This window comes from Canis aureus, chromosome 23 (genome assembly GCF_053574225.1).
Source record: "Canis aureus isolate CA01 chromosome 23, VMU_Caureus_v.1.0, whole genome shotgun sequence".
Lineage (NCBI taxonomy): Eukaryota > Metazoa > Chordata > Mammalia > Carnivora > Canidae > Canis > Canis aureus.
In genome coordinates this window covers 9,587,257-9,612,115 of record NC_135633.1, presented here as the reverse complement: position 1 = coordinate 9,612,115, position 24,859 = coordinate 9,587,257, and the positions used below count along the sequence as shown (strand labels likewise).

Here is a 24,859-nt window from a genome sequence, read left to right as displayed (position 1 = left end):
GAATGAATTGTCCCTTTCTCCATCTAAGGGGACCTTAAAATGCATATGCAAAATGACAAAAATGTATGTGGAGTTGGGAGAGACCCCCTTCTGCCATATATCAGGGAAAACTTTCTGGAAGGGTACAACCCTGGAAGGGTTGATATAATTTGAAAACAGTTGGTGGTGCTGGATGCCTAGTAAGTATATAGCCCTGACTTTAGGCTGACACATACCAGACGGCTATTGTGAGCCAAGGAGACACTAGTGTAAGATTTATGTGCTTGGTGATGTTATTTTAAAGCTATCCTTACTGAATGCATAGGCTGTGTTTGCTTATGCTATTTTATTGGATGAAAAAGAAGAATGATCATCTATCCTCACTACTCTTGAACCTGACCATCATAATCTCCTTGCACTGAGAGCCCTCTACCTTTCTAGGCAAGGCTGCTTTGACACTCTCCCCATGAGTTCCTGTTGGGGACATATCTCTTTTAGTCACTTACTTTAAGCATTTATAAGTGCTTTCCCACCCATTATGTCATTTGATCCTTAGGCTGCCCTTAGAAAGTAGATGTGCAGAAAGGTACTCCCATTTTACACACGAGAAGACTGAGGGTTCAAGGTAGGGGTGACAAATAGCTTTCAATTCACTTTGACTTTCTGCAACATTGCATTGAGGGCTCTGAGTTCAGGGGTTTGGCAAAAACCAGTGCTGTGATCAGTTAGCAATGTCTGCCCTGGGGACCGAATAGGAAGGTAATGGCACTCGTGCTGGTGTGTTAAAGAACCTGTTTTCCCAGGGCACATGGTGGCTCTGTCAGTTAAGGGTCTGACTCTTGATTTCAGCTCAGGTCATGATCTCAGGGTCATGAGATTGAACCCCAGGCCGCAGGGATTCTATCCCTCTCCCTCGGCCCCTCCCCCTCCCTTTTTCTCTCCCTATCTAAAAAACAAGAACAAAACAAAAAAAAAACCCCAAACAAACAAACACCTAACAAACTCAGATTTCCTGACTTGCAGTCCCAGATTCTTTCCCTGCTGCATGTTCCCCTTGTGGAAGGAGATGCATGCAGGTATAGAGACACAGGTAGAAAATAGCACAGAGTAAATGCTCAGTTGGTAGGCTGCAAATGGCCAAAAGATGTCTCCTAATCCCTAGAATCTGTGAATGTTACCTTATATGGCAGAACAATAATGGGGGGATGGTCTTTGCAGATGTGATTATGTTAAGGATTTCAAGGTGGGGAGATTATTCTGGATCATCCAAGTGGGCCCAAATGCAATCACATGTGCACTTGTTCTAAAAGGGAAGCAGAGAAAGATTTTGCACACAGAGGAGAAGGTGATGTGAAAGAACTTCAAGAGATTTGGAGATGTGTCCACAAGTCAAGGAACACTGACAGCCACCAGGGGTTGGAGGCAACAAGGCATGGATTCTTCTCTAGAGGCTCTGGAGGGCATGCAGCCCTGCCAACACCTTGATTTTGACCCAGTGACACTGATTTCGAATCTCTGGCCTTTAGGACTGGTGGAGAATACATTTCTGTTGTTTGAAGCTGCCAAGTTTGTGGTGATTTGTTATGGCAGCCCCAGGAAACTAATATACGGAGTAGATACTAATTTTCCCTCTCTTCAAAGTCCTTCTGAGCTCTAGAAAGTACACATGCACATGTATTATATAATGAAAAACATGTATTTCCATATTTATTTCATTGCCAGGAAGGAAGACCTCCATTACGAGTAAATATGTTCAAGGCAAAATCTAATGCCCATTAGGACCACGTAGATGCTTCCGGCACAAGGATGTTTACAAGGATGCTAATTAGAAAGTAATCAGTCCGCTCCATTTCCTACCAGAGCAGTTATTTTTCTGAGATTTTATTCAAGGGGCCATGGACAGTAGAAGAGCATCCAGAACAAATGTGAGCTCTGTGTTAAGGGCAAGGCGTGCCTCGACCTTCTGGGCGTGCTTTGGTTTGTTTGTTTTGAAGGTATTAGGTGCTGCAGTTTTTCCTCCTGTGGGAAGAAGCTGGTCAAGAAGCAGAAGTTCAACCTGCCACAACATTCATACCAGGCGGAGCTGGTATCCAAGGCCGGCAAAGTGGAAGCAGTCAATCATGTCATCTCAGCGCCTTGCCCGTGGAGCCCACATTAGAAAAAAAAAAATCCATTGTGAGAAATGGAATTTTTAATAATGAAATCATCTTCATGATGGATGTGTGTTGGGGAGGTTATGAAATCGGACTCGGGAGAGGTTTGGAATGTTAATATCTGAGGATTCAGAAGACGGCTGTCATAGATAATCGCAATGCAAATATTAAAATGTGAGTCACTGTGCCACTTCTTTTTTTTTTAATTAAATATTCTGCACATGCTGCGCTCAGGAGAAAACACCTGCTGCCAGAAGACACAGAAGAGCCTTTGGGAAAATCGTTGTCAAAAGAGCCTCAGGGAAGATTTTCCACCAGGCTGGACATCCTGGTGGCCTGGTGGCCGGCCAGTAGTTCTGGGTGCTCTCCTGCGCTGAACGTATTTAATCCAGCCCCTTGTACCCCATTTCACAGATGAGGGGCCTGAGGCTTGGAGAGCCCAAGCTGAGTGGGCTACAGGGAGTTACTGTGTGGTAGAAACTGTGCTCCTAAGCCTATGCCCCTCCCTAGCGACCACGGGCGGCCCAGGGCACGCACTCTGCTTGTCCCGTGAAAGCCAAGGTGGGCCTCGGCTCCAGCCTTCCTCACACCCCTCCGGAATCGGGTTAATCTGTACAGGCGTTTGCTGGGTACGATGAAGAAACTGGCCGCTTTATATTTGAAGGCGTAGGGAAAAAAAATATACCGTTTTGAGTGTGCTGATCTGGTTCATTAGGGGCCTGCAGTTACCTTGGGGGAATTATGTTAGGGCACCAGAAGCCCTGGGAACGAGCAGCTTCAGTAGCCTTTTAGTTAAGCCAAATCTTCTCTGGCCCAACATACCTCCAACCAGAGCTGTCTTTATATTCAGAAACCCTAAAGGAACCCCACTTGGGCTGCCCTCCTGGAGAGATCAGGGAAGCTTCCAGAAGTGCTATTTACCTGGTAGTGGCAAACAGTAGAGATAGGGAGGGTATAAGTGGGGAAACAGGGTTGAGTAGAGCTTTTAACTGTCTTGCCTAGCTCTCTGGCATATATATATATATCTATCCTATATATCTATAGGAGGTAAAGTTCAAAGAAGACAAGCACCTTTTTTTTTTCCTTTAAGATTGTATTTATTTATCTGAGAGAGCGAGTGAGTGAGCGAGCGAGCGCACACTAGGTGGGGAGGGGCACAGGGAGAGGGAGAAGCAGATACCCTGCTGAGCAGGGAGCCCTATGTAGGGCTCTATCTCAATTTCAGGACACTGAAATCACAACCAGAGCCACAGACAGATGCTTAACCGACTGAGCCACCCAGATGCCCCACTTTTTTTTTTAAGACCACACAGTGAGGGGACCCCTGGGTGGCTCAGTGGTTGAGCGTCTGCCTTTGGCTCAGGTCATGATCCTGAGTCCTGCCTCGGCCTCCCTGCAGGGAGCCTGCTTCTCCCTCTGCCTGTGTCTCTGCATCTCTCTCTGTGTCTCTCATGAATAAGTAAAATATTAAAAAAAAAAATCACACAGTGCGTTACCCAAGCTGGAACCTGAAACCAGATCATCTCAGTCCTTAACCAAGTCCTATGTCCCACAAAACACAAAGATAGTTTCCTAATTAAAGGAATCCCTTTTAGTTTGTCAATGGACAATGGAGAAATAATTATTCCTCCCAGGAGTCTCTGTTACCCTCTGGAAATAAAATAACATGACCTTAACAAATAGATAAAAGAAATTCCCAAGCGTTGAAGTATGTGTATAACTTGCACCCACAACCTTCTCTGAAGGGTTGCCTGGCAACCGACTGATGCATGTGTACAAAGCCCAACTCCTTTGTCTCAGGCACGGCAAAGTCTGGTGCAATGTACGCTCCAGAGCTCCCCATGACATCCGGCTGAGACCACATCCTTGTTCTGTTTCTCCTCCTCTCCCTTGCCACATTAGTCAAAATTCCTCAGAGAAACAAAACTGAGAGAGATAGAGAGAGAGAGAGAAAGAAGGAGGGAGAGAAATATCTTAAGGTGGCTCACAATTGTTAGGGCTGGCAGGATGGAGATTTAGGTGAGTTGAGGTTGCAGTCTTGTGTCTGAGGGTTAGAATTTCTATATTTAAGTCTGGAGGCAGAGTTCCTTCTTCAGGAAAACTCCATCTTTGCTCTTAAGGCCTTCAACTGATTGGACGAGGCCCACCCATACTATATAGGATCATCTTTACTTAAAGTCAACTGATTATAAATGTTAATCCCATCTAAACATATACCTTTAGAGCAACATCTAGACTAGTGTTTGACCAAACAACTGCTTACCAAAGTCTAGCCAAGGTGACACATAAAATTAAGCATCACATCCTCTCACCTTAACAGGTGTACCTGAGAGCATGCCCTTACTGAATCACTTTTATATTAATCCTCATCTCATACTCCGCTTCTAAGGAACTGTGCTAAGACCAACTGATGCTTTGGGTCCTGCTGTACTACTTCGTTTGTTTTTGGCTTGCTTTTGTATTGTCTACCCTCCCCCTCTAGAAGTAAGTTCCTGGAGAGCGGGGTGTTTTCTGTTGTGCTTACTGCTGTAACCCGAGTCCCTAGAACAAGACCTAGCACATAGCACTACTTTGTAGTGTACTTTCACTGGTGCTTTGCCTGGTTGCTCTCAGACTCCATGTCCGCTCTGCTTTGTTCTGCTATGTATCTTAGGGAGGCTTGGACGCTGTAACCGCATTTTCCAGACTTTCTTGCCAAGAGGCTTTCAGATCGTCTCTATCAATTAGGCAACGGTGGAAGTTTGGCAGAAAGAGTTGACGGGGAGGCTCTTTTCCTGCTCTGGACTTGCGTCAGTGTCTCCCCAGCAGGCACAGAGTGCAATAGGGAATTTTTGGCACTTCCAGCACCTGCATGTGAAGCTTCTTCCTCGGAGCCCGAACATGGTTCTGGCACCAGCCTGCAGTGTAGCCCCATCGTGATCTCAGTTCTGGCCACCTTTGGGAAATCTTATGGCTCAAAGCACCAGCCCAGCCTCCCGTCCTCCCAGGTTCTGGACTCCGCTCACACCACATCTATCTTGCTGTTGTTCCACTCTTAGGGGTGGTAGCTTCTTTCTGTGTCATTAAGCTCTGGATTAGCTCAAAGTCCCTTTTTTTTTTTTTTTTTTTTTACCTCCTGGGCCCTTCCAACATTATAGAGTCACTTTTCTATATTAAATTCACTCTGTTTAATATATCCAGAGACGTATATGTCTTATGACTGGATCCTCTCAACTCTGATTCAATATTTTGGTCCTCAATATATACTTGTTGAATGAATAAATTGTATTGCGAAGCTAATGTTCTTAGAGCTCATAATTCAAAAGAAAGAAACATCTTCTCCAGCATCCAATGATCAAATTAAATGGAAGGACTCTAGTTGGCCCTGGCTGGGCCACATGCCCCTCTGTGCCTTGGACCAATCTCTCTGGACAAAGGACTGGAGCACACTGATCACGGACTCAGCCCTACAGCTCATCACAGGCAGGGTATTGACATTGACTGTCCCATGTGAACCACTCGGAGTGAGGCAGACACACTCCCCCAGTGAAAGAGGGAGCTGGGCAGAAAAAAACCCCAACATTTTCCCACTATGATACCTTTACAATCTTCAGAGGGAAATAGACATCTTGACAAATTATTGTCATGTGATGAGGTGAAGTATCAAGTGTTCTAGGAGCACAGGGGAGCATTTATTCTACGAAACACATTCACATACACCATGTAATTTGTTCCTCATGATGCCAGCCACCGTGAAGCAGGCATTTTCATCTTCACCTTATAATCTTCTTTGGCCTCCTGGTGACCTGCATGTTCTTTCCTTTTGGACTCAAAGCCTTGTCTGCCCAACTCCCTTTAGCCAAGTCACATCAGCCTTTGTTTTCTTTCCACTTCTAAATATCTCAGCTCCATTCCTTTTTGATGTAAAATCGTCCTCAAGGGGGGTGATCACAAGCAAGTTTTCCCTGGTCCCATAACAACCTTGGCACATACAAAGCACCCACGGCGAGGCAGACACCATGACACCATACCAGATGTTTTACACACATGCTCTCATTTACTCTTCTTCACAACCTTACAAAATAGCAGTAGTGTCCCAGAAAGATTGTGTCACTTGGCCTAGGTATGTAGCTACCTTGTGAAAGCCGGGATACAAAGCTACCTTGGTTTGGCTCCCCCAACAGCAGCATCTCCCCCGTATTGTCTTCACACTAGTGGGGGGATGGTTGAAAGAACTAGAGATGTTAACCAGTAGGACAGCACACACAGGGGTGTCACTGTTCATCTAAATATCCAATGGGCTATGAGGTAGAAGAGAGAATTCACTGGAATTTTTGTGGCCCCAAGAGCCAGAAACAGCACCAACTATGTAAGTTACAGTGAGCTGAAGCTCTGCTCAATATAACCCAAAAGGTAGAAGGTGATGTGAGTGTTCAAGGAGATAGTTATGGGGCAGCTTTTGAGGGATGTGGAAGAGCGAGAAAATCCTGACTCAGGGAGCAGATTGGACAGAGGGATTTTAAAGATCCTACAGCCATGAAACCCCTCCTTGCTTTCTGCTCACCCCATTTCTTGAAGTTACAGTTTTCACGAGGCTCCCCCGAGATTCTGGGTCAACTCCAGAAGGTAAATTGATTAAAAAAATTAGGTAATTCAAATGTGTCAAAATGACACATTGGTTGTTAAAAACAAACAAACAAACAAACAAACAAACAAACAAACCACAAAACCGTATATTGGTAATATAGACACACCATGGGGACGTTTTGCAAACTTTCGTGCAATTCAAGCAATTTAGTCTGCCTGAGACATCTCCAGACTTTTAAATTTCATTTTGTCATTTAAAAAGTACTCTATGCCTATCCAGTTAAGACTAGACTGCTTGTCTGAAAATTTTTTACTAATTTTAATACTCTGCCTCAGACTCTACGTGAATTGCCTGAGAAAAGGATGCAATGGGACTGAGGGCAGAGCCTGTGTCTTGTCTGAGGGGCATCTCAGGGAGCTTCCTTCTGTGCCCCTCGGTCCATTACTCCAGTGTTGCACTAAAGGAATGATGGGGAACTATTTCTTCCTTCCCAAGGCAGGAGTCTGGCTTGTTTCACATGAAGAGAATCACCCCTAAGTGTCCACAGTCCCATGTTTGGAACTGGAATCAAACTAACTTGGCCTTGGAAATTCAGGACTCCTTTTTTGTCTGTGGCATATGACACACTATGCAGATATTTCCATGGCACATACTTCTAAGTACTGCTCAGGTGTGCTGTGGCCAAAGTTTCATTTGCAGGTCGGGAAACCCATAGAGGATTGATGTCTTGCCAGAGACCTCAGCTGATAACTGACCGCTTGAAAGCTGGCCCTTCTGACTGCTGGCCTGGCTCCTTGCACTGTCCCACACATCTCCTTCACCAGCTGCTCAGGGGCATGGCTGATGGAGGAGGAAGCCGAGCAAGGGAAGGGCCAGGCTCTTCCCTCAGGATTTCTGTGGGTCTGTGACCCAGCTCTGATCACAGCTGGAGGCCTGGGCTTTTTTTTTTTTTTTCCACTGTGTACAAAAGGTTTAATTTTGACAAAGGGGTTAAGGGGCTGGGCTGACCCTTCTACAACCAGTGGTTGGGAAGAGTGCTCCGGGGATACTGCCCACCCCACAGCTCCTGTCTTCAGACTCCATTCTACAATGGGGCCTGATCCTGCCCTTTGCAACTGTGCGGCGATCCCTGATGAGGACCCCCATAACTATCCCCATAAAAGGGCTCAGGCGTCCATCTTCACGAAAACCTTGGGGCGAGAAAAGATCTCGATGGCTTCCTCTACCTGTGCCAGCTTCCGGTCCAGCTCAGCACGATGGCCCTGGGCCTTCAGTGAGTTCGCCCCAGCAGGCAGCAGCACTAGCTCACGTAGCAACTGGCTCTGGCTCTGGAGCAGATTGCTCAGTGTCTCTAGCCGCTGGTTCTCCGGCATTCGAGTGTGGCCAGGGGGCATGGCAGGTCCTGCATACAAGTCACCAGTCTTTTTTTTTTTTTTTTTTTTTTATTTATGATAGTCACAGAGAGAGAGAGAGAGAGAGGCAGAGACTCAGGCAGAGGGAGAAGCAGGCTCCATGCACCGGGAGCCCGATGTGGGACTCGATCCCGGGTCTCCAGGATCACGCCCTGGGCCAAAGGCAGGCGCCAAACCGCTGCGCCACCCAGGGATCCCTAGTCACCAGTCTTGATTCTCTTTTCTGATCTGTACCCTCCCCTCCACACCTTGGGTATATTCCGGCCTTGAGAGCTCTTCCAGTCGGTGACAAGCAGGTAGCAAGTGCCGGGTCTGTAAGATCTTGTAGAGAGTCAGGGGTGGAGTCAATGTCACATATAAACAGAAGTGGTGGGAAAGCAGGAGTTCTGAGTACAGAGTACACAGAGGACCCCACTCTACAGGGAGAGATGTCCAGAGGCATAGAGACAAGAGAGAGAAACTAGTGACCATGCCTACTTTGGTTTTTTTTTTTTTTTTTTTTGCCTACCTTGGTTCTTAAGGGTGCCTCACTGCTCAACTCCAAGTCTGCAAAGGACTTTGCCACAGGCAATCGGGAGCCACAGAAGGTTCAAGGGAATGGGGGGAATTTCATGTTATCATTTTATTCAGTGATCTACCTCTCCTGCCATCTCACCTACTACCCTGCTGATAAACTATTCATCTGGAACTCAGATGGGGAATGACCTCAGTGCCTTCAGCTTGGGAAATCCAGATTTTGTCTGGATTCACCATCCATCCAAAGCCCAGGGTGGAATTCTTTCATTTAGAAACTGTGATGACAGTTAACCAATTAGGCCTCCCATGGTCTCTTCTATATCCTCGAACAACTTGCACCACAGCAAGCCAGCTTGGCCCGTTACCATGGACACCACTGCCACTATAATTGGAGCCCGCTGGGCAGCAGCTAACAGCAGATTTAACTGGTTTCTTGTCTTCTAGTGAAGGCACAGCTGACGGGAATGCAGCTCTCCTCATCAACGCCAATAGTTTAGTGTGTAGGGCAGGGTGGTGATGGAAAGGGAAGAACAATTACTCCTATAAAATGTCATAAATCAACGTCCTTGTCGGAACAAGGAATAAATGTTGACCAGTGGAACTGTGGTCATTATATTTCCTGTGAAGTCATGAACATTTCAGAATTAGATCATAATCATTGGTAAGGCTGAGTTTTCCCTAAGATCTCAGCTTTTCTAGTTGTCTTAGTATCCAATGCTGACCAACATTTACAGAGCACTTATTGTATGTACATTACATACATTCTTTCATTTAATCCAGACAACTATCCTATGAAGTAGGTTCTCTTACTAGTCCCATTTTACAGATGAGAGCATGTAGGCTCGAAGTGGTAAGGTCTCTTGCTTAAGAGCACATGAAAAATGAGCCTCTAAAACCCATGTCCCACCTTGATTCCTCCAAGTAGGTGGGGAGTTTGAAGATATTTCTGAAAAAAATACCAGTGTGAAATTTGAAAGTTCCTGAACCTGTAGATGGTTCCTAGTCTCCAAACTTATTTCTTGTCAGTGTCTGTATTGCCAAGGTCACAGCCTTGTCACATGAGAGACAGCCCTGCCCCTGTCACCCGAAGCTCTTGGCCTGGGCTCTTCCACAGTCTCAAACCTGACACCCTGGGGCAATTGCTGAAGCTTCCTGAATCATAGTCTATTAAAGTGGAGTGCTAATCCCTGCTCTGCTCACTTCACAAGGATGTTATGAGTCTCAAACTAAGTAAAAGCAGACGTGTTTTGCGAACTGTATGAAGCCATAGATAGGATTCTTCAACTCAAGTCAACATTTTTTTGAGCCCTTAGCCTAGGTCAGGAAATGTGCTAGGTGCCAGGGATATAAATAAAAATTAATTAGTATAAGAAGTTATTCCACAACTGAATATTGAACTGAGTTCCCATGGGCCAGGTACCACGCTACCCACTGGAATGCATCTATGTCTGAACCAGGGCTCACAGGACTGCTCCTGGTGTGCAGAGAAGATAGATGTTCAAAATGTGAATTCAATAATGTTCCATGGGTGCTGTTAGAAAAACTGCAGGTGCTATGGGGGCATTTCCAGGGAGTGCTAACCTGATCTAGGGGTCCAGGACTCCCCGAGGAAGTGATATTTAAGTGTTCTCTATGAGCACGGAGACTAAGAAGGATGTGGGTATATAAATCAATAAATACAGAGCTATGATAGATGGATAGAGAAGGTACGGAGGCGAATCTTGCCACACCTATATTAAAGTCAGGTAGATTTATTACCCAATCCCAAATGTTGCTGTCACACTTTGGAAACATTCAGAAAAATTTCCATAGGAATAAATATTTAAATATGTGACTGCAAGTAGGCGACCAAGACTCAAAATAGCAACCAAGAAAAAGTAGTAGGAATACTTCCTGCTTTACCTCTTCTCTCTCTCTCTTTTTTCACACACACACACATGAATCTGGTTAATGTGGCAAGTAAAATATAAGATGTGCACCATGGTCTCCTGAGCCAGACCATATTGACTTAGAGTACCTTATTACCAAATCTTGGTGTTTTTTCCCCTTTATTTTATATAAAGGGGGAAAGTCACTTTCACTTTTTAACTGTGAAGCTTTTCATGCATAGAAGAGACCAAGCCAGACTTCTAAGCAATCCCTGCCCCATCCTGCAAGCCCCAGCCCTGAAAATCTGTGAGGTTGGTTACAGTTAGAAACTGAGGCTCCTTGAGGGCTGGTGAGATAGCCTTGAGGCGGGGTCAGAAGAGTCGCCCTAATCCTATCTTCTCCACTAACTTGTAGAATGGTCCTGGAGAAATCATTTCCCTCTCTCAGCCTCAGTTTCCCCATCTATAAATGGAGGAAGTTGGGGAAGTCTTCTTGAACTAGTTTTATGAATTTATGGAAAGAGAGGGAGAACCCTATCTCCCCAGACTAAGGTGGGTCCCTGCGTTTTATTTCCTGGTTAGCACTGATTTTTGACTCTACTTTTTCTCTTAAAAAAAGGTGGGGGGGGGGGGCAGCCTGAGTGGCTCAGCGGTTTAGTGCTGTCTTCAGCCCAGGGCCTGATCCTGGAGACCCGGGATCAAGTCCCACGTCAGGTCAGGCCCCTGCATAGAGCCTGCTTCTCCTTCTGCCTCTCTGCCTCTCTCTCTCTCTCTCTCTTTCTGTCTCTCATGAATAAATAAATAAAATCTTTTTTAAAAAAAGATTTATCTAGCTCTATCAGTATTTGCCCTCCCCCAAAGACTTGACCTTCAGGAGAGCAGAGACTCCGCTGTTTGCCACTGTACTCATGTGTTTTAGCCTGTACCTAGCACATAGTAGGAGGTCAATAAACATTTGTTGCCCGAATGTTCTCAGGGAGCACTCATCCCCAGCCCAGCTCTGCTGGCTTGATACCAGTGAGCACCAGGGTTTTCTAACTGGTGTCTGTGAAAAGCTCTGTGCTGACAGATGTGTGGAGGTTTGTGACATTCCAAAGGATCACTACAGTGCCTTTGAAATAATTACAAACATAAGCCCCTGTTCCAAAAAACACTTTTTTTTATGAGAGTCACACACACACACACAGAGAGAGAGAGGGGCAGAGACACAGGCAGAGGGAGAAACAGGCTCCATGCACCGGGAGCCTGACGGGGACTCGATCCCGGGTCTCCAGGATCGCGCCCTGGGCCAAAGGCAGGCGCCAAACCGCTGCGCCACCCAGGGATCCCCCCAAAAATACTTTTGTCCCTTCTAAGGTCACAGAAGAAATGAGGCCAGAGTCAGAAGTTCAGTCAGAATGAAGTTAGTTGCCACCCATAGTGTGACAGTGGGGATTAGCAAACCCTAATGTGGAATTTTTCTTCATCGCCAAGAATTGTTAAACATTGTGAAACCAGCACTTCTAACAGTGATTTATGAAGTGGAACCTTTGATTGCCTTTTGTAAACCGTTACTTTAGCTGTGTTCATTCATTTGTTCATTTGTTTGGACAGCACTTCTTTTCAAGCTTTTCAGTGTGCCAGGCCTTGAGGAGCCTGGTGAGGGCATAAGGATGGCTGTGCGCCAGGAATCCAGGGGCCAGTAGAGGGAAGGACATCTATCCAAGAGCTGCAGAGCTGATCAGTATCTGTGAGCCCATTTGATTAAAATCTGTGAATGCTACTGAACAGTAAGCCCCAGGAAACCAGAGACTCATTTTTTTTTTTCTTTTCAGTCTTGCTCAATATTGAATGATGTGTGGTCCATAGTAAGAACTCCATCTACAGTTGCAGAATGAGTATTAGTATCATCTAAAAGAGATCCAAAAGGTGCTATGGGGAATGGAGAGGTGGTGCTTAGTCTCAGTGGGGGAAATTACATGATCAAAACTAAGAGGGACCATTGAGGTTAGTGTTTCCTGCAGCCAGGCTCAGCCTCATTTTACAAATGAGGAAACTGTCATAGAGAGAGAAAGAAAGTGATTTGCTCAGGGTCACACAGAGTTAGGGGCTGAATTTTGTCTTCCTGTCCCATTCCTATGTTGGAGTCTTAACACCCAGTAGCTGAGAATGTCAGTATTTGAAAGGGGGGTCTTTAAAGAGGCAAGTAAATTAAAAAGCAGTCATATGTGTGGGTCTTAATCTATATGACTCCTGTCCTTATAAGAAGACGGGATTAGAACACAGGTACATACAGAGGGAAGACCTTGTGAAGAAGACACAGAGAGAAGATGGCTATCTACCAGCCAAGGAGAGAGGCCTCAGGAGAAACAGTCCTGTTAGTGTAACACTGTGATCCTGGACTTTTGCCTTCTAGAATTGGGAAAAAATAAACTTCTGTTGTTTAGCCCCTTCCCCCGTCATGTGTGGTACTTTGCTATGGCAGCCCTAAGAGGCCTGATACATAGTACATGATGGCAAAGTTAGGATGAGAGGCCAAGTCTGCTGAATCTCTCTCTACCTCTCTTTTAAAGATTTTATTTATTTATTTATGAGAGACACAGAGAGAGGCAGACATAGGCAAAAGGAGAAGCAGATTCCCTGTGAGGAGCCTGGTGTGGGACTTGATCCCAGGACCCTGGGATCACGACCTGGGCCGAAGGCAGACACTCAACCACTGAGCCACCCAGGTGCCCCTGGGTTTGCTTTCATTTTTTTTTTTTTTTAAGATTTTATTTATTTATTTATTTATTTATTTATTTATTTATTTATTTATTTATTTGAGACACAGGCAGAGGGAGAAGCAGGCTCCATGTAGGGAGCCCGACGTGGGACTCGACTCCAGAATCACGCCCTGGGCCGAAGGCAGGCGCTAAACTGCTGAGCCACCCAGGGATCCCCCTGGGTTTGCTTTCAAATAGCCATCAGTTGTGGCTACACTAATCCCAATCTGAAGTGGTTCAGTGGAGGTATGAACCAAGTGGGCAGAGGGGAGCAGGAGCCTTACTAAAGAGTGTTAGCATTTATTTGTTCCAGAATCTTCCCATGTGTTAGGATATCGGTGCAGAAGCACTGAAATAGCGGACTTCAAGAGCCCCACAAGTTCCAAAACACCTTCTAATTCACTCTTTGAAAGTGAAACCAAACCACTTCAGTGAAAGCACTTCGCTGTGAGAGACCGAGGTTTGAATCCTCTCTCGACCACTTACAGCTGCATGACTTGAGGTTGATATATTGAATGGGAACGTCAGTTTTTTCTTCTGGGAGATGGGAAAACGAACACTTCTTTCATGTATTAGACACAATATATGCAAAAACACTGTCCCAGGCACCAATACATGGTGATCAATAAACACAGCTCTTAATTAGTTAAGCAAAATGACCGTACCCAAAGGCTTTCTCCTCTTTGAAGCCTTGCCTAATGTCTCCAACCTATCTGGTCCAAATTAATTGCTCACTGCTCTGGCTCTCACAGGAAGTTGTTTACACTTCTATTTGTCCTTCCTTACGTCATAGCAGTTGATGACACACTTACCATCCGTCCGTCCATCAACAAAATTATACTAACCATTGTCCAACCCCATTGTCCAATCCCAACAAAATTATACTAACCATTGTCCAATCTCAGTGCTGGGCCCTGAGAGTTCAGACATGGATGCCTGGGTGCCCCCTTTTGCCCCAACTGGCCCTGGTTTAGCTCTTGTTCCCACATCCTTGCCTACTCCTTCAAAGAACTGAGGCTGTTAGTTTAGGCTGGGGGAAAGGTGGGTGGAAAGATAAATATGTGATAGCTCTCTGCAGAACCCCAAAGGACACTACTCTGTGGAGCAGATACACACCAGAAGCCAGGTGTAGTTCCAGAGAACAAAACGGGCCAGTGGGGCATATTACAGGAGATAGCAGGAGGGTGTTCCAAGAGATCAAGGTTTTTGTCCTTTTTGCCTATGAACTCAAAGAGGTTGGGCTTTGGGGGTAACTCAGGGCTGCCGGGCCCAACAGGCAGGGGATACTATAATTATAATAAGAGTAATAAAGATAAAATTTTTTAATAATTATATTGTATTATGGTATTTATTGTGGGAAAACCTAGCACTTTGTTGGATTTCTAGACACTTATTTTGTGATTAAAAGTATTTTTATAGAATAAGGGAGTCATAATGTTTTCTGTTCCTTTCCAGCTTAACCCCTAAAGGTCTTCATCTGGTTCGGTTTGGCAACAGATACATTAAGGAATAATTACAAAGGCCGTGTTAAGCACTTGGCTAGAAAACTCCAGTGTTTTCTGGGGTGTGAGGTAGGAGAGCCCCATGGCCCCACTGGAGCTACCCAAGCGCAGGGAGCTGGACGGTAGATGCCAGCTCCTTCAGTGCAGTCCACAAAGGTGCTAGGGAATGCAGGTAGGGGGCTCTTGCCCAATCTTCCACCAGCCTGAGCAATGAAATTCAGTTATTTTCTCTTCTGTATGAAAAAAACAGAGGCCCAGATGGTGAAACGGTTCACTCAAGATCACAAAAGTGGAGAGTGACAATTTTTTTAAAAGATTTTATTTATTTATTTATTCTGATGCATATAGTACGTGATGGCAAAGTTAGGATGAGAGGCCAGGTCTGTGGACTCTCTCTTTCTCTTTTTAAGATTTTATTTATTTATTTATGAAAGACATAGAGAGAGAGAGAGAGGCAGAGGCATAGGCAGAGGAAGAAGCAGGCTCCATGCAGGGAGCCCAATGCGGGACTCGATCCCAGGACCCCAGGATCATGCCCTGAGCCGAAGGCAGGGGCTCAACCACTGAGCCACCCACGTGCTCCCACCTGTTTTAACAGTTCACATTTACTGACTCATTATTGCAATTCAAACATTGGCTGAGGAGCTTTACACGCTTTTCTCTCATTTAATCCTGACAATCCGCGAAGTACGTATCCTTATTTTGCCCCGTTTCACAGACGAGGAAAGGAAGAAGAGGCTTCCGCGGGCTACCCAGCGGTTGAGCAGCCAAGCCTGCATCTGCTCTCAGGAGGCGGTGGTGGCGGTGGAAGCGCAGCCTGATAGGGACCCGCGCTGGGGCCGGGGGCGCGGAGCACAGGTGCACGCCCAGCCGCGCGGGCGCCCCTGGGGGCGGGCCTGGGGGCGGGCCTGGGGGCGGGGCCTCGGCCTCGCGGGCCCCCAGCAGCCTCGGCGGCCAAGCCCCGCCCCCAGCCTCGAGGAGGGCAGGGATTGGCTCTCCCGAGGGCCCGGGGCGCGACCGCGGCGGGGGCGGGGCCGCGAGCAGGAAGCGGTAGTGGAGGCGGCGGCGGGCGCGGGCCGGCGGGCGGGCGGGCTGCTGCCTCCGCTTTCCCGGGTGGCGGCCGCCGGTGCCGAGATGGAGGGGCCGGGGCTGGGCTCGCAGGTGAGTGCGGCCGGGCGCTGGGCGGCGGGGGGCGGCGGCCGCCGGGAGAGGGGGCCGGGGCCGGGGTGGGGGAGCCTCGGGGGCGGAGGGGCCTGGCCGGGGGCCTCCGGGAATGATGCGGGAGTTCTCTCCGCGGCGGCCGGAAGGACGGGGCGAGGGCCCCTGGGTGGGTGCCCCGCGGGCCCTCCACCTCCTCGGCGGCCGGCACCCGGGCCCGGCGGGGACCGCTCGCCCCGGGGCTCGGGAGGGCGGCGCGGCCGTTCCCGGGAGACGCGTCACGTGACGCACCTGAGTTGGACCAGCCCGTCTTGATTGACCTTGGCCTGGAACCCGTGCGGTTCCCTGGCTTGCTTGCTTGCTTTATTTTTTTATATATTTTTTTTCCCCCTCGATGGAGTTGCCTGGACACCCGGCTCCGCCCCGCCCAGGTCTGTCGGGGTTCCCGCATCCCCGGGCGTGCTCCTTCGGAGAGCCGAGCCGAGGCTGCTGGCGGGGGGGGCGGGGGCAGGTGCGTGCCGGCCGCCGGCGGAGCCCCCGCAGGACGCCCTTCTGGGGAGGAGGCCAGGGAGGTAACAGGACGTTCCAAGGGGAAAAGGTTGCGGTCCTCTTGGCTTATGGCCCTTTTCCAGGTCCCAGAGTGGTTGTAGCTGTTCACTCCGTATGTGTCGAATGAATGAAGAATATCCAGTGAGTGCTTAGTTTATGCCAGATGCTTTTACATGCATTATTTTATTGAGGGACTGCAGCATCCTTAAGAAGATGGTATTAAGGGATCCCTGGGTGGCTCAGCGGGTTAGCACCTGCCTCCGGCCCAGGGTGTGACCCTGGAGACCCAGGATCAGTTCCCACGTCGGGCTCCCTGCAAGGAGCCTGCTTCTCCCTCCGCCTGTGTCTCTGCCTCTCTCTCTGTGTCTCTCATGAATAAATAAATATAATCCTTAAAAAAAAAAAGATATTATTTCCTTTTCACTGATGGGGAAACCGAAGCTGTCTCCAGTTGGACTGCGTTAGGTGGTAGATGCTCTGTCTCTAGTGGGATCCAAGCAGTTTGAGATGATTGGATGAGTCGGCCTCTTAAAAAAAAAAAAAAAAAAAAAAAAGTCTTTCCCATCCTTAGGGTGTTTCTCATGCTCCCCCCATTCCTGTCCTCCTTTCAACAATTTGATGTAGGTTCAAGAGAAAGAATAAAGTAGCGGAGAATCTGTTAAGTCATTCTTATATTAGGTATTCTTGCATTTTGACAGGGGGAAAAAAAAAAAGCTTTGCAAGCTGACTGGATTTTACAAAAGGGTGTAGAATCTTCGCGTGAAAACTCTGTCGCATTTTTTTTTCCCCTCAAAGAATCTCAAGGAAAAGTTGATAACTAGCGTATCTTAATTACTGCCACTCGTTTGCAAAAGCCTTCAAGTACTTAAGGTCCACTCCCTCGTGCTGAAGGGAAGATAGCCCTGCCCCAGTTTCATGACGGAGGGAGGAAAGAGAATGATTCAGAGGTTGAAATTAATGGGGCAATGTAGAGTAGTCATTGTTAATAATAATTGTTGTTAATAATAATATCATAATAATAATTGTTTTGCAGTAGTAAAGATTTCACCTGTATATGGTGCTCTACAGTTTGCAAAATATTTCCCTCTTCTTGATCACTGTGAGGTGGGGAGAGATTGTTACTCTGGTTTTTAAAAAAATTTTTAAGATTTTATTTATTTATTCATGAGAGACACAGAGAGGCAGAGACACAGGCAGAGGGAGAAGTAGGCTCCACGCAGGGAGCCCAATGTAGGACTCGAACCCAGGACTTTGGGATCACGCCCTGGGCTGAAGGCGGTGCTAAACCCCAGAGCCACCGGGGCTGCCCTGTTACTCTAGTTTTAAAGATTGGAACTGAGGCTCAAAAAATCAATCTTTTGTTAAAAGTCAAACAGCTGCTGAGTGATAGAGCCGAGATTTCATTCATTCTGCAAGGTGTTGTTACAGGTGTTAGAGAAACATTCTTGCTCTGGTTGGATTTGATTCTCCCGATTTCAGTGTTAGATATTGCTAGAATTTGCTTATGCCATCTGGCCCCCAGTTTCCTCTCTGACCTCGTTGTTTTTTTTGTTTTTAAACTACTATCTTGCTTGCTTAATCAACCCCAGCCACACTGGCCTCAAGACTCTGTACCTACCCTTCTATTCTGTCTGGAGTACTTTTTCCTCAAATACCCGCATGGCTTATTCCCCTACCACTTTAGGGCTTTGATGCAGATGTCCCCTCAGTGCCGCAACCCCTCCTCATCGTTGCCACTACTGGCAACATTCCCTAGTCTCTGTTCTTGTTTTATATTTCTCCTCAGCATTTAATACCATTTAACATACTTCTTGATTTCATTTGTTGTGTCTTTGCTTCCACCGCATGTGAGTTCTATGAGGGCAGTCATGTTTATCAGTTATGTTGACTGCTGTGTGTGCCTAGCATCTACAACGATCCCTGGCACTGGTGGGTACTCTGTAAACAATTGTCCAATGAATGAACTTGGAAACTGAGCTCTGGTACTTCTGTTGATGTCACAACAAATTTTAATAGTTATCTGTTGGATCTCTGTTTTACATGATGATCTGGCGTGACAGTGACCTTCATCAGAGTTTGCATATGATTTTTTTAGATCTTGGGCTTGTCTTCAATTAATGCCCACTTTAACAGTCCTTATTTAATATTTAGAGAAATAATATGATTCATGATATCTCCATGTGAAAAAATATATGATCCCTTATATCTTAAAATTGTTCTAGTTTTCTTTTCTTTCTTTCTTTTTTTTTTTTTAAAGATTGTTCTAGTTTTCTATTGCTATGTAAAAAACCACCCCAAAACATGGTGGTGTGAAACAGCCATTGTCACGTTCATGGACTGTGTGGGTCAGGAATTTGGACAGGGTATAGCAGGGATGGTTTGTTTCTGCTCCACTGTGTCTGGACCTTTTTCTAGAAAGACTCATAAGTTGAGATACTTCATAGCTGGGATTGGTGTCATCAGGTGACGTCTTCACTCACATTTCTGGCAGTTGATGTTGATTTTGAGCAGGGACACCTACACGTGGCCTGGGCCTCTGCATGTCTTGGTGGCTGGGTTCTAAGAGTGAACATCTCAAGAGACAGAGGAAGAAGCTGCCAGGTTCTAAGGCTGGGCCTGCAAACTGGTGGCACCTTACTTTTGCCGTATTTTACTAGTGAGACAGTCACAGAGCTTAGATTTGAGAGCAAGGGACACAGACCCTCTCTTCCCAATGGAAGAGTATCAAAGAATTTAGGGACTCTGTTGTAAGAACCACCACACATGTATCCATATCTCTTTTACATAATTTTCATAATATCTTTTTCTCCCCTGTAAGGGAGGGTATTCATCTAGCTACAAGTTTCTTTCTTGAAATCTTGCCTATTGTGTTCACTGCCATATCCTTGTGTCTAGAGCAGCGCCTGGCAGAGAGGGCATTCAGTAATATCTGAGGAATGAATGGATGAACGGATTGCAGCAGGAATTGCGTCTTATTCCCTAATCATCTCCTACAGATCTTTGCCAAGTTACAAGGGGGTTATATCCAATAAACCCATCCTAAGTTGAAAATACATTTAATACACCTAACCTACTGAACATAGCCTAGCTCACCTTAAATGTGTTCAGAACACTAACCTGAGCCTGTAGCTGGGCAAAATTATCCAACACAAAGCCTATTTTATAACAAAGTGTTGAATATCTCATGTAATTTACTGAATGCAGTCTTGAAAGTGAAAGAGTGGTTGCGCTGGGTACACAGTGCTTGCAAGTGTATTGGCTATTCACTCTTGTGAGTGTGTGGCTGAGTGGGAGCTCACTTCTGACAAGCACTGCAAGTGCCATACAACATATCACTAGGCCTGGAAAAAAATCAAAATGTGAAGTACAGCTTTTACTGAATGCATATTATTTTCACACCATCATAAAGTTGAAAAATCCTAAGTTGAACTATTGTAAGTTGGGGATCATGTTGTGATTGGTATATAGCAGGTGTTTTTTTACATTTTTTCTGAACGAATGATTAATGAAAACTCTTATGAGTTTGCTAGTATCGTGAGAATTTGAGAATTTGCTTGGTCTCTTCTGTTACTTTTTTAAAAAAAGATTTATTTATTTTAGAGAGAGAGAGACACAGAGAGGACAAACATGGAGAGACGGAGAGGGACAAGGGAAGCAACATGGGGCTCAATCCCAGTGCCCTGAGATAATGACCTGAGCTGAAGTCAGATGATTAACTGACTTGAGCCACCCAGGCGCCCCTCTCACCTGTTACCTTAACATTGCAGGTAACCATGTAGCGGTTGAACTTCTACCACCATAGAGGGTTTATATGAAATCTTTGTCAGTGCACATTTAAAAAAAAATTTTTTTAAGATTTATTTATTTATTTATTCATGATAGACACAGAAAGAGAGAGAGGCAGAGACACAGGCAGAGAAGAAGCAGGTCCCATGCTGGGAGCCCAACGTGGGAGTCCATCCTGGGACTCCAGGATCACTCCCTGAGCCAAAGGCAGGCGCTAAACTGCTGAGCCACCCAGGGATCCCTGTCAGTGCACATTTTAATAATGCCTGTCGTATCAGCTCCTCTTAGACCCGTACAGTCATGGAAGGAATGTGGAAGGAACATTATAGCTATATTGACCTGCTCCTTCCATTTTACAAATGTAAAAACCGAAGCCAAAAATAGAGATGATTAATCACCATCATTCAGCCAGCATGAAATCTGAGACTTTGGCCTTGTTCTCAAGGGATTTGCATTTCAACATGGTAAAAATGAAACAACTAGAGAATACTTAAAAAAAAAAAAAAGAAAAGAAAAAGAAAAACACTTTTTTTTTTTTTTTTGTAACCAGAGACTAATTTCTAAGAAGGATTTAGTATCTTGACATAGCTTTGCTTCGGTCTTGGTGATGGGAATGTATAGTTGTTTTCCTTACACATCTTTATGTGTCTCTCTTCAAAGTTGACCTCTCCAAAAGCAGGTCATTCCTTTTCTCACCTGTAGCTCTTGTAAAGTTTTGGGAGGGTGTGATATCTAGAGCAAATTGAGATAACTTAGAGCTGTGGTCTTGAAGCTGTTTTGATCATGCAGTTCTATCAGTAAAACACTTTTGAGCTTATACTCTTAGAGTAAAACCCTACTATAATGTGAAAAGTAGGATCCTAAATTTTCATTTTTGTAAAACATCATGTATTATGAGATTAACGGAGGAATAAATGAAGCCTGCAGTGCATGCTGGCCGGGAGCTTGGCTGCAGATGGCATAGTCCAAGTCATCCAGGCACTGACTGCAGTTTGTCATCACTTGTTGGCAATTGGTCACTCTAACTTATACATTGATGGGATGGTTTTTGTGTCAATGTGGTCAGCTGGGACTTAAAAAAGTTTAGCTTCCATCTGTTTGATGTACACGGGGGCTGGGGACAGGAGCCAACTGCCAAATTTGTATTGTCACAGGGCATGTTGTTATGAAGTATGGCAATGTTTCTAAATTATATTCCTTGATTGATAGCTCAATATATACTCAGTGGTTGGGATGCCCAGGTGGCTCAGCGGTCTAGCGCCTGCTTTTGGCCCAGGGTGTGATCCTGGAGACCCGGGATCTAGTCCCACATCGGGCTCCCCGCAGGGAGCCTGCTTCTCCCTCTGCCTGTGCCTCTGCCTCTCTCTCTCTCTCTCTCTCTCTCTCTCTGTCTCTCATGAATGAATACATAAAAATTTTTTAAAAAAGAAATATATATATGTGTTGTGTATATATATATTTCTTTTTTAAAAAAAATTTTAAATATAAACATACGGTATATATATGTGTATATATATACACATACATACCCAGTGGTGAGGTTTTGAATTAAAGCTAATATAAACCTGTTTGAAATTAGCCTTTTTGATAATTCTGATTTTTATTTTTAAAATTTTATTTGTTTTAAAGATTTTATTTATTTATTCATGAGAGACACAGAAAGAGAAGCAGAGACACAGGCAGAGGGAGGAGAAGCAGGCTCCATGCAGGGAGCCCGATGCCAGATTCCATCCTGGGAATCCAGAATCAGGCTCTGAAGCAAAGGCAAGATGCTCAACTGCTGAGCCACCCAGGTGTACCTTGATTTTTTTTTTTTTAATTTTTTTTAGAGGGAGGCTGGCTTTGTTAGATCACATTGGATTGTTTTTACTTCAGGTGATACTGAAGATACTATACATAGAGGTGTCAACTTTGTCATCTTGTTTGCTTGTAGTTATGCTATTATTATTGTCCCATTTTATGCTTCTCTGTAGGAATCCGTTTAAGCGGCTTGCTTATTTTGAGAGGGGTAACAGTTAAAATTAGATAATGTAACTTGAAAATAAACTTAACCTGATGTATACGGCAGTCTGCTGAAGGTCCCACCGTCAAGCCCTGGGGGTAGTAGAACTTTGACTCTGTCCCCAGGTCACCTTATAAACAGACTATAAAAGAGTGACGTGCTTGACATACAAATCACAGAAGCTGGCAGTGCTAAAATTAATAAAGCTTAAAGAACTGTATCTGTAAATTTTTGTGATGTTCCCTTTTTTTAAAAAAAAAAAAAAAGGATAAAAGTCATAGTAACAGAAGCTTGAACATATTCTCCTATTACCCAGTGGGTCACTGCATATGTGGCCTCGAGTGGCCTTGCCTAACTTTGGAAACCACTGACTTCCAAAACAAGCTTTGAGTTTATATAATCATTTTTTTAGGTTCTACTCTGATTTGGATTTTGGCAAAAAATGATGATGTGAATAAAGGGTACCTCCTGTCCTTTAGTCTTTACCACCCGTTTTTGCCACTTAATCACATGTTGCCTTCCATTGTCACTTTAGTCTGTTCATCTCTATTAGACTCTATTATAAACTCCTGGAGGATAGACACCTGTCTTCTGTGCCCCTAGCATAATACTTTGTACATTGTAAATACACAGTAATTAATTGCTGAAAAATGCTCTTATATTCTTTACATCAAAAGATGTAATCCTCCTCATCTTTCTACATGAAAACTGAAGCTGATGTCCTTAATGCCTTAAGGCATTATAAGAAGCAACAAATTGGTATCTGTGGAATGCATCAATTTCCTGTGGTAAAAAATCTGTATAAAAATAAGGGTTAATCTTCCTAACATACAAATGAGAAAAGATATACAATCCAATTAGAAAAACAGTAGACTGAAAAGGGAGCCCACAAAAGAAATATATGAGAGCCAGTAAACATAACAAACACTCAGATTCGTTAGCAACTAGGGGCATGCAAATGAAAAATGCCATGATGCCATTTATTAGCCATTGAATTAACAAGATTTTAAAATGATTGAGAATGTTCAGTTACGGGGAGGCTTGTAGGGAAAGAAGAGCATTTACATACTCGGTGTTTGGTGTGTGAAATGGGGAAAGTAGTTGCTCAGTATCTCTTTATGTTTAAGTGCATATATTTTCTGACCCAGCAATCCTACTTTGGGGAGTCAATGCTGTAGAATGGACAGGGTGTTGGTTGTAGGGCTCTTTATAGAGGTGAAGGCTGAATCAGCCTGCATCATTGAACAGCACCAGTTTGGGGCACTGACCCCCCCCCCCCATGCAATAAAAGAATCCATGTGTAGCTTTTGACTCCCTAAAAACTCAACCACTAATAGCCTGCTTTTGACCAGAAGCCTTGCTGCTAACTGAACAGTTGATTAATATGTATTTTGTATGTTAGATATCATGTTCTGTATCTTAAAGTAAGCTAGAGAAAAGAAAGTGTTAAAATCATAAGGAAGAGAAAATACATTTCAGTATTATACTGTATTTATCGACAAACATCTGTGTGTATGTGGGCCTGTTTAGTTCAATCCTGTGTTGTTTTTAAGGGTCAACTACAGACACAGCGAGATTGGATACTCCAAACTGCTCATAATGGTATTTCTGGTTCAGCAAGATTGAAAGGAAAATAGTCCAGATTTGTTTACCCTTTGCTCACTTTTATATTGCTAGATCTTTAAAATGGATATGAATCATTTTATAATTAAAAAAATTAATGTTGGGGATCCCTGGGTGGCACAGCGGTTTGGCGCCTGCCTTTGGCCCAGGGCGCGATCTTGGAGACCCGGGATTGAATCCCACATCGGGCTCTCAGTGCATGGAGCCTGCTTCTCCCTCTGCCTGTGTCTCTGCCTCTCTCTCTCTCTGTGACTATCATAAATAAATAAAAATTAAAAAAAAAATTAATGTTGATGTAAAAAAGTAGACTGGTCTGTCAATTTTAACTACATCATCTGCTATTTACTGACACTGTAACTGATTTAAGTTCAGAACTACCCAGACATTTTTTTTTTTACCCAGACATTTATTAAAAAAATAGGTTGTCCTTGATCCTCAAGGTAGAAATTTAAGAATTAAAAAAAAAAAAGTTGAAAAAGTTGAATTGTCACAAGGGGTGGGGGGGATGACTGTATATTATAGTAATTCCAAGTATAATTCAACTCTTCCTCAACAGTTCATCTTCTTCCAGTTGGATATAATTATAATTGCTGTGATATGATGAAAAGAATCCTATAGTAATGTTCTTATTTATGTTTTCGTCTACCTACCTGTATGTTTATTTTTAGCTGTGTGGGAGTATGCTCGTATGTAAAGAGTATCAAGAAGTGAGGTTGAATTCACCAGATAAGCAGAACTTATCTATTCAAAGAGCATTTGTGGTTCTGGTTCTGAGTAAAATGTAGTAAGCACACTACCACCCTGCCTGTCCCACTGAAGGCACTGGGCCGAATGTAAGTAGCAGCTATTTAAGGATTTTGAAAAGTAAGTTATTGGGGCGGGGAAGACCAGAATTCAAGAAACCACTGAACCAGGAGCTAATTTACGTGGGGATTTTTTTCCCCACTGGGCCCCCTCCACTGTTCACTGCTATGCCTGAACTTGAACCATGAGGTGAGCATCA

The 24,859-nt window shown here is 44.8% G+C and overlaps 2 protein-coding genes across 4 annotated transcripts in view; one reads left to right on the top strand and one right to left on the bottom strand.

Annotated features, from left to right (window-relative positions):
- Positions 1-9,107, bottom strand: part of MRGPRX2 (MAS related GPR family member X2) — a 41,268-nt gene extending 32,161 nt beyond the window's left edge. The window contains exon 1 of the mRNA XM_077867656.1: positions 8,993-9,107. Coding sequence (XP_077723782.1) covers positions 8,993-9,107 — 115 coding nt within the window. The remainder of the gene's footprint in view (positions 1-8,992) is intronic.
- A 6,677-nt stretch (positions 9,108-15,784) lies between these two features.
- ZDHHC13 (zDHHC palmitoyltransferase 13) overlaps positions 15,785-24,859 on the top strand; it is a 100,952-nt gene continuing 91,877 nt past the window's right edge. For all 3 annotated transcript variants that reach the window (XM_077866229.1, XM_077866228.1, XM_077866227.1), the window contains exon 1: positions 15,785-15,899. In XM_077866229.1, the coding sequence (XP_077722355.1) occupies positions 15,873-15,899 (27 nt within the window). In that variant the 5' untranslated portion in view covers positions 15,785-15,872. The remainder of the gene's footprint in view (positions 15,900-24,859) is intronic.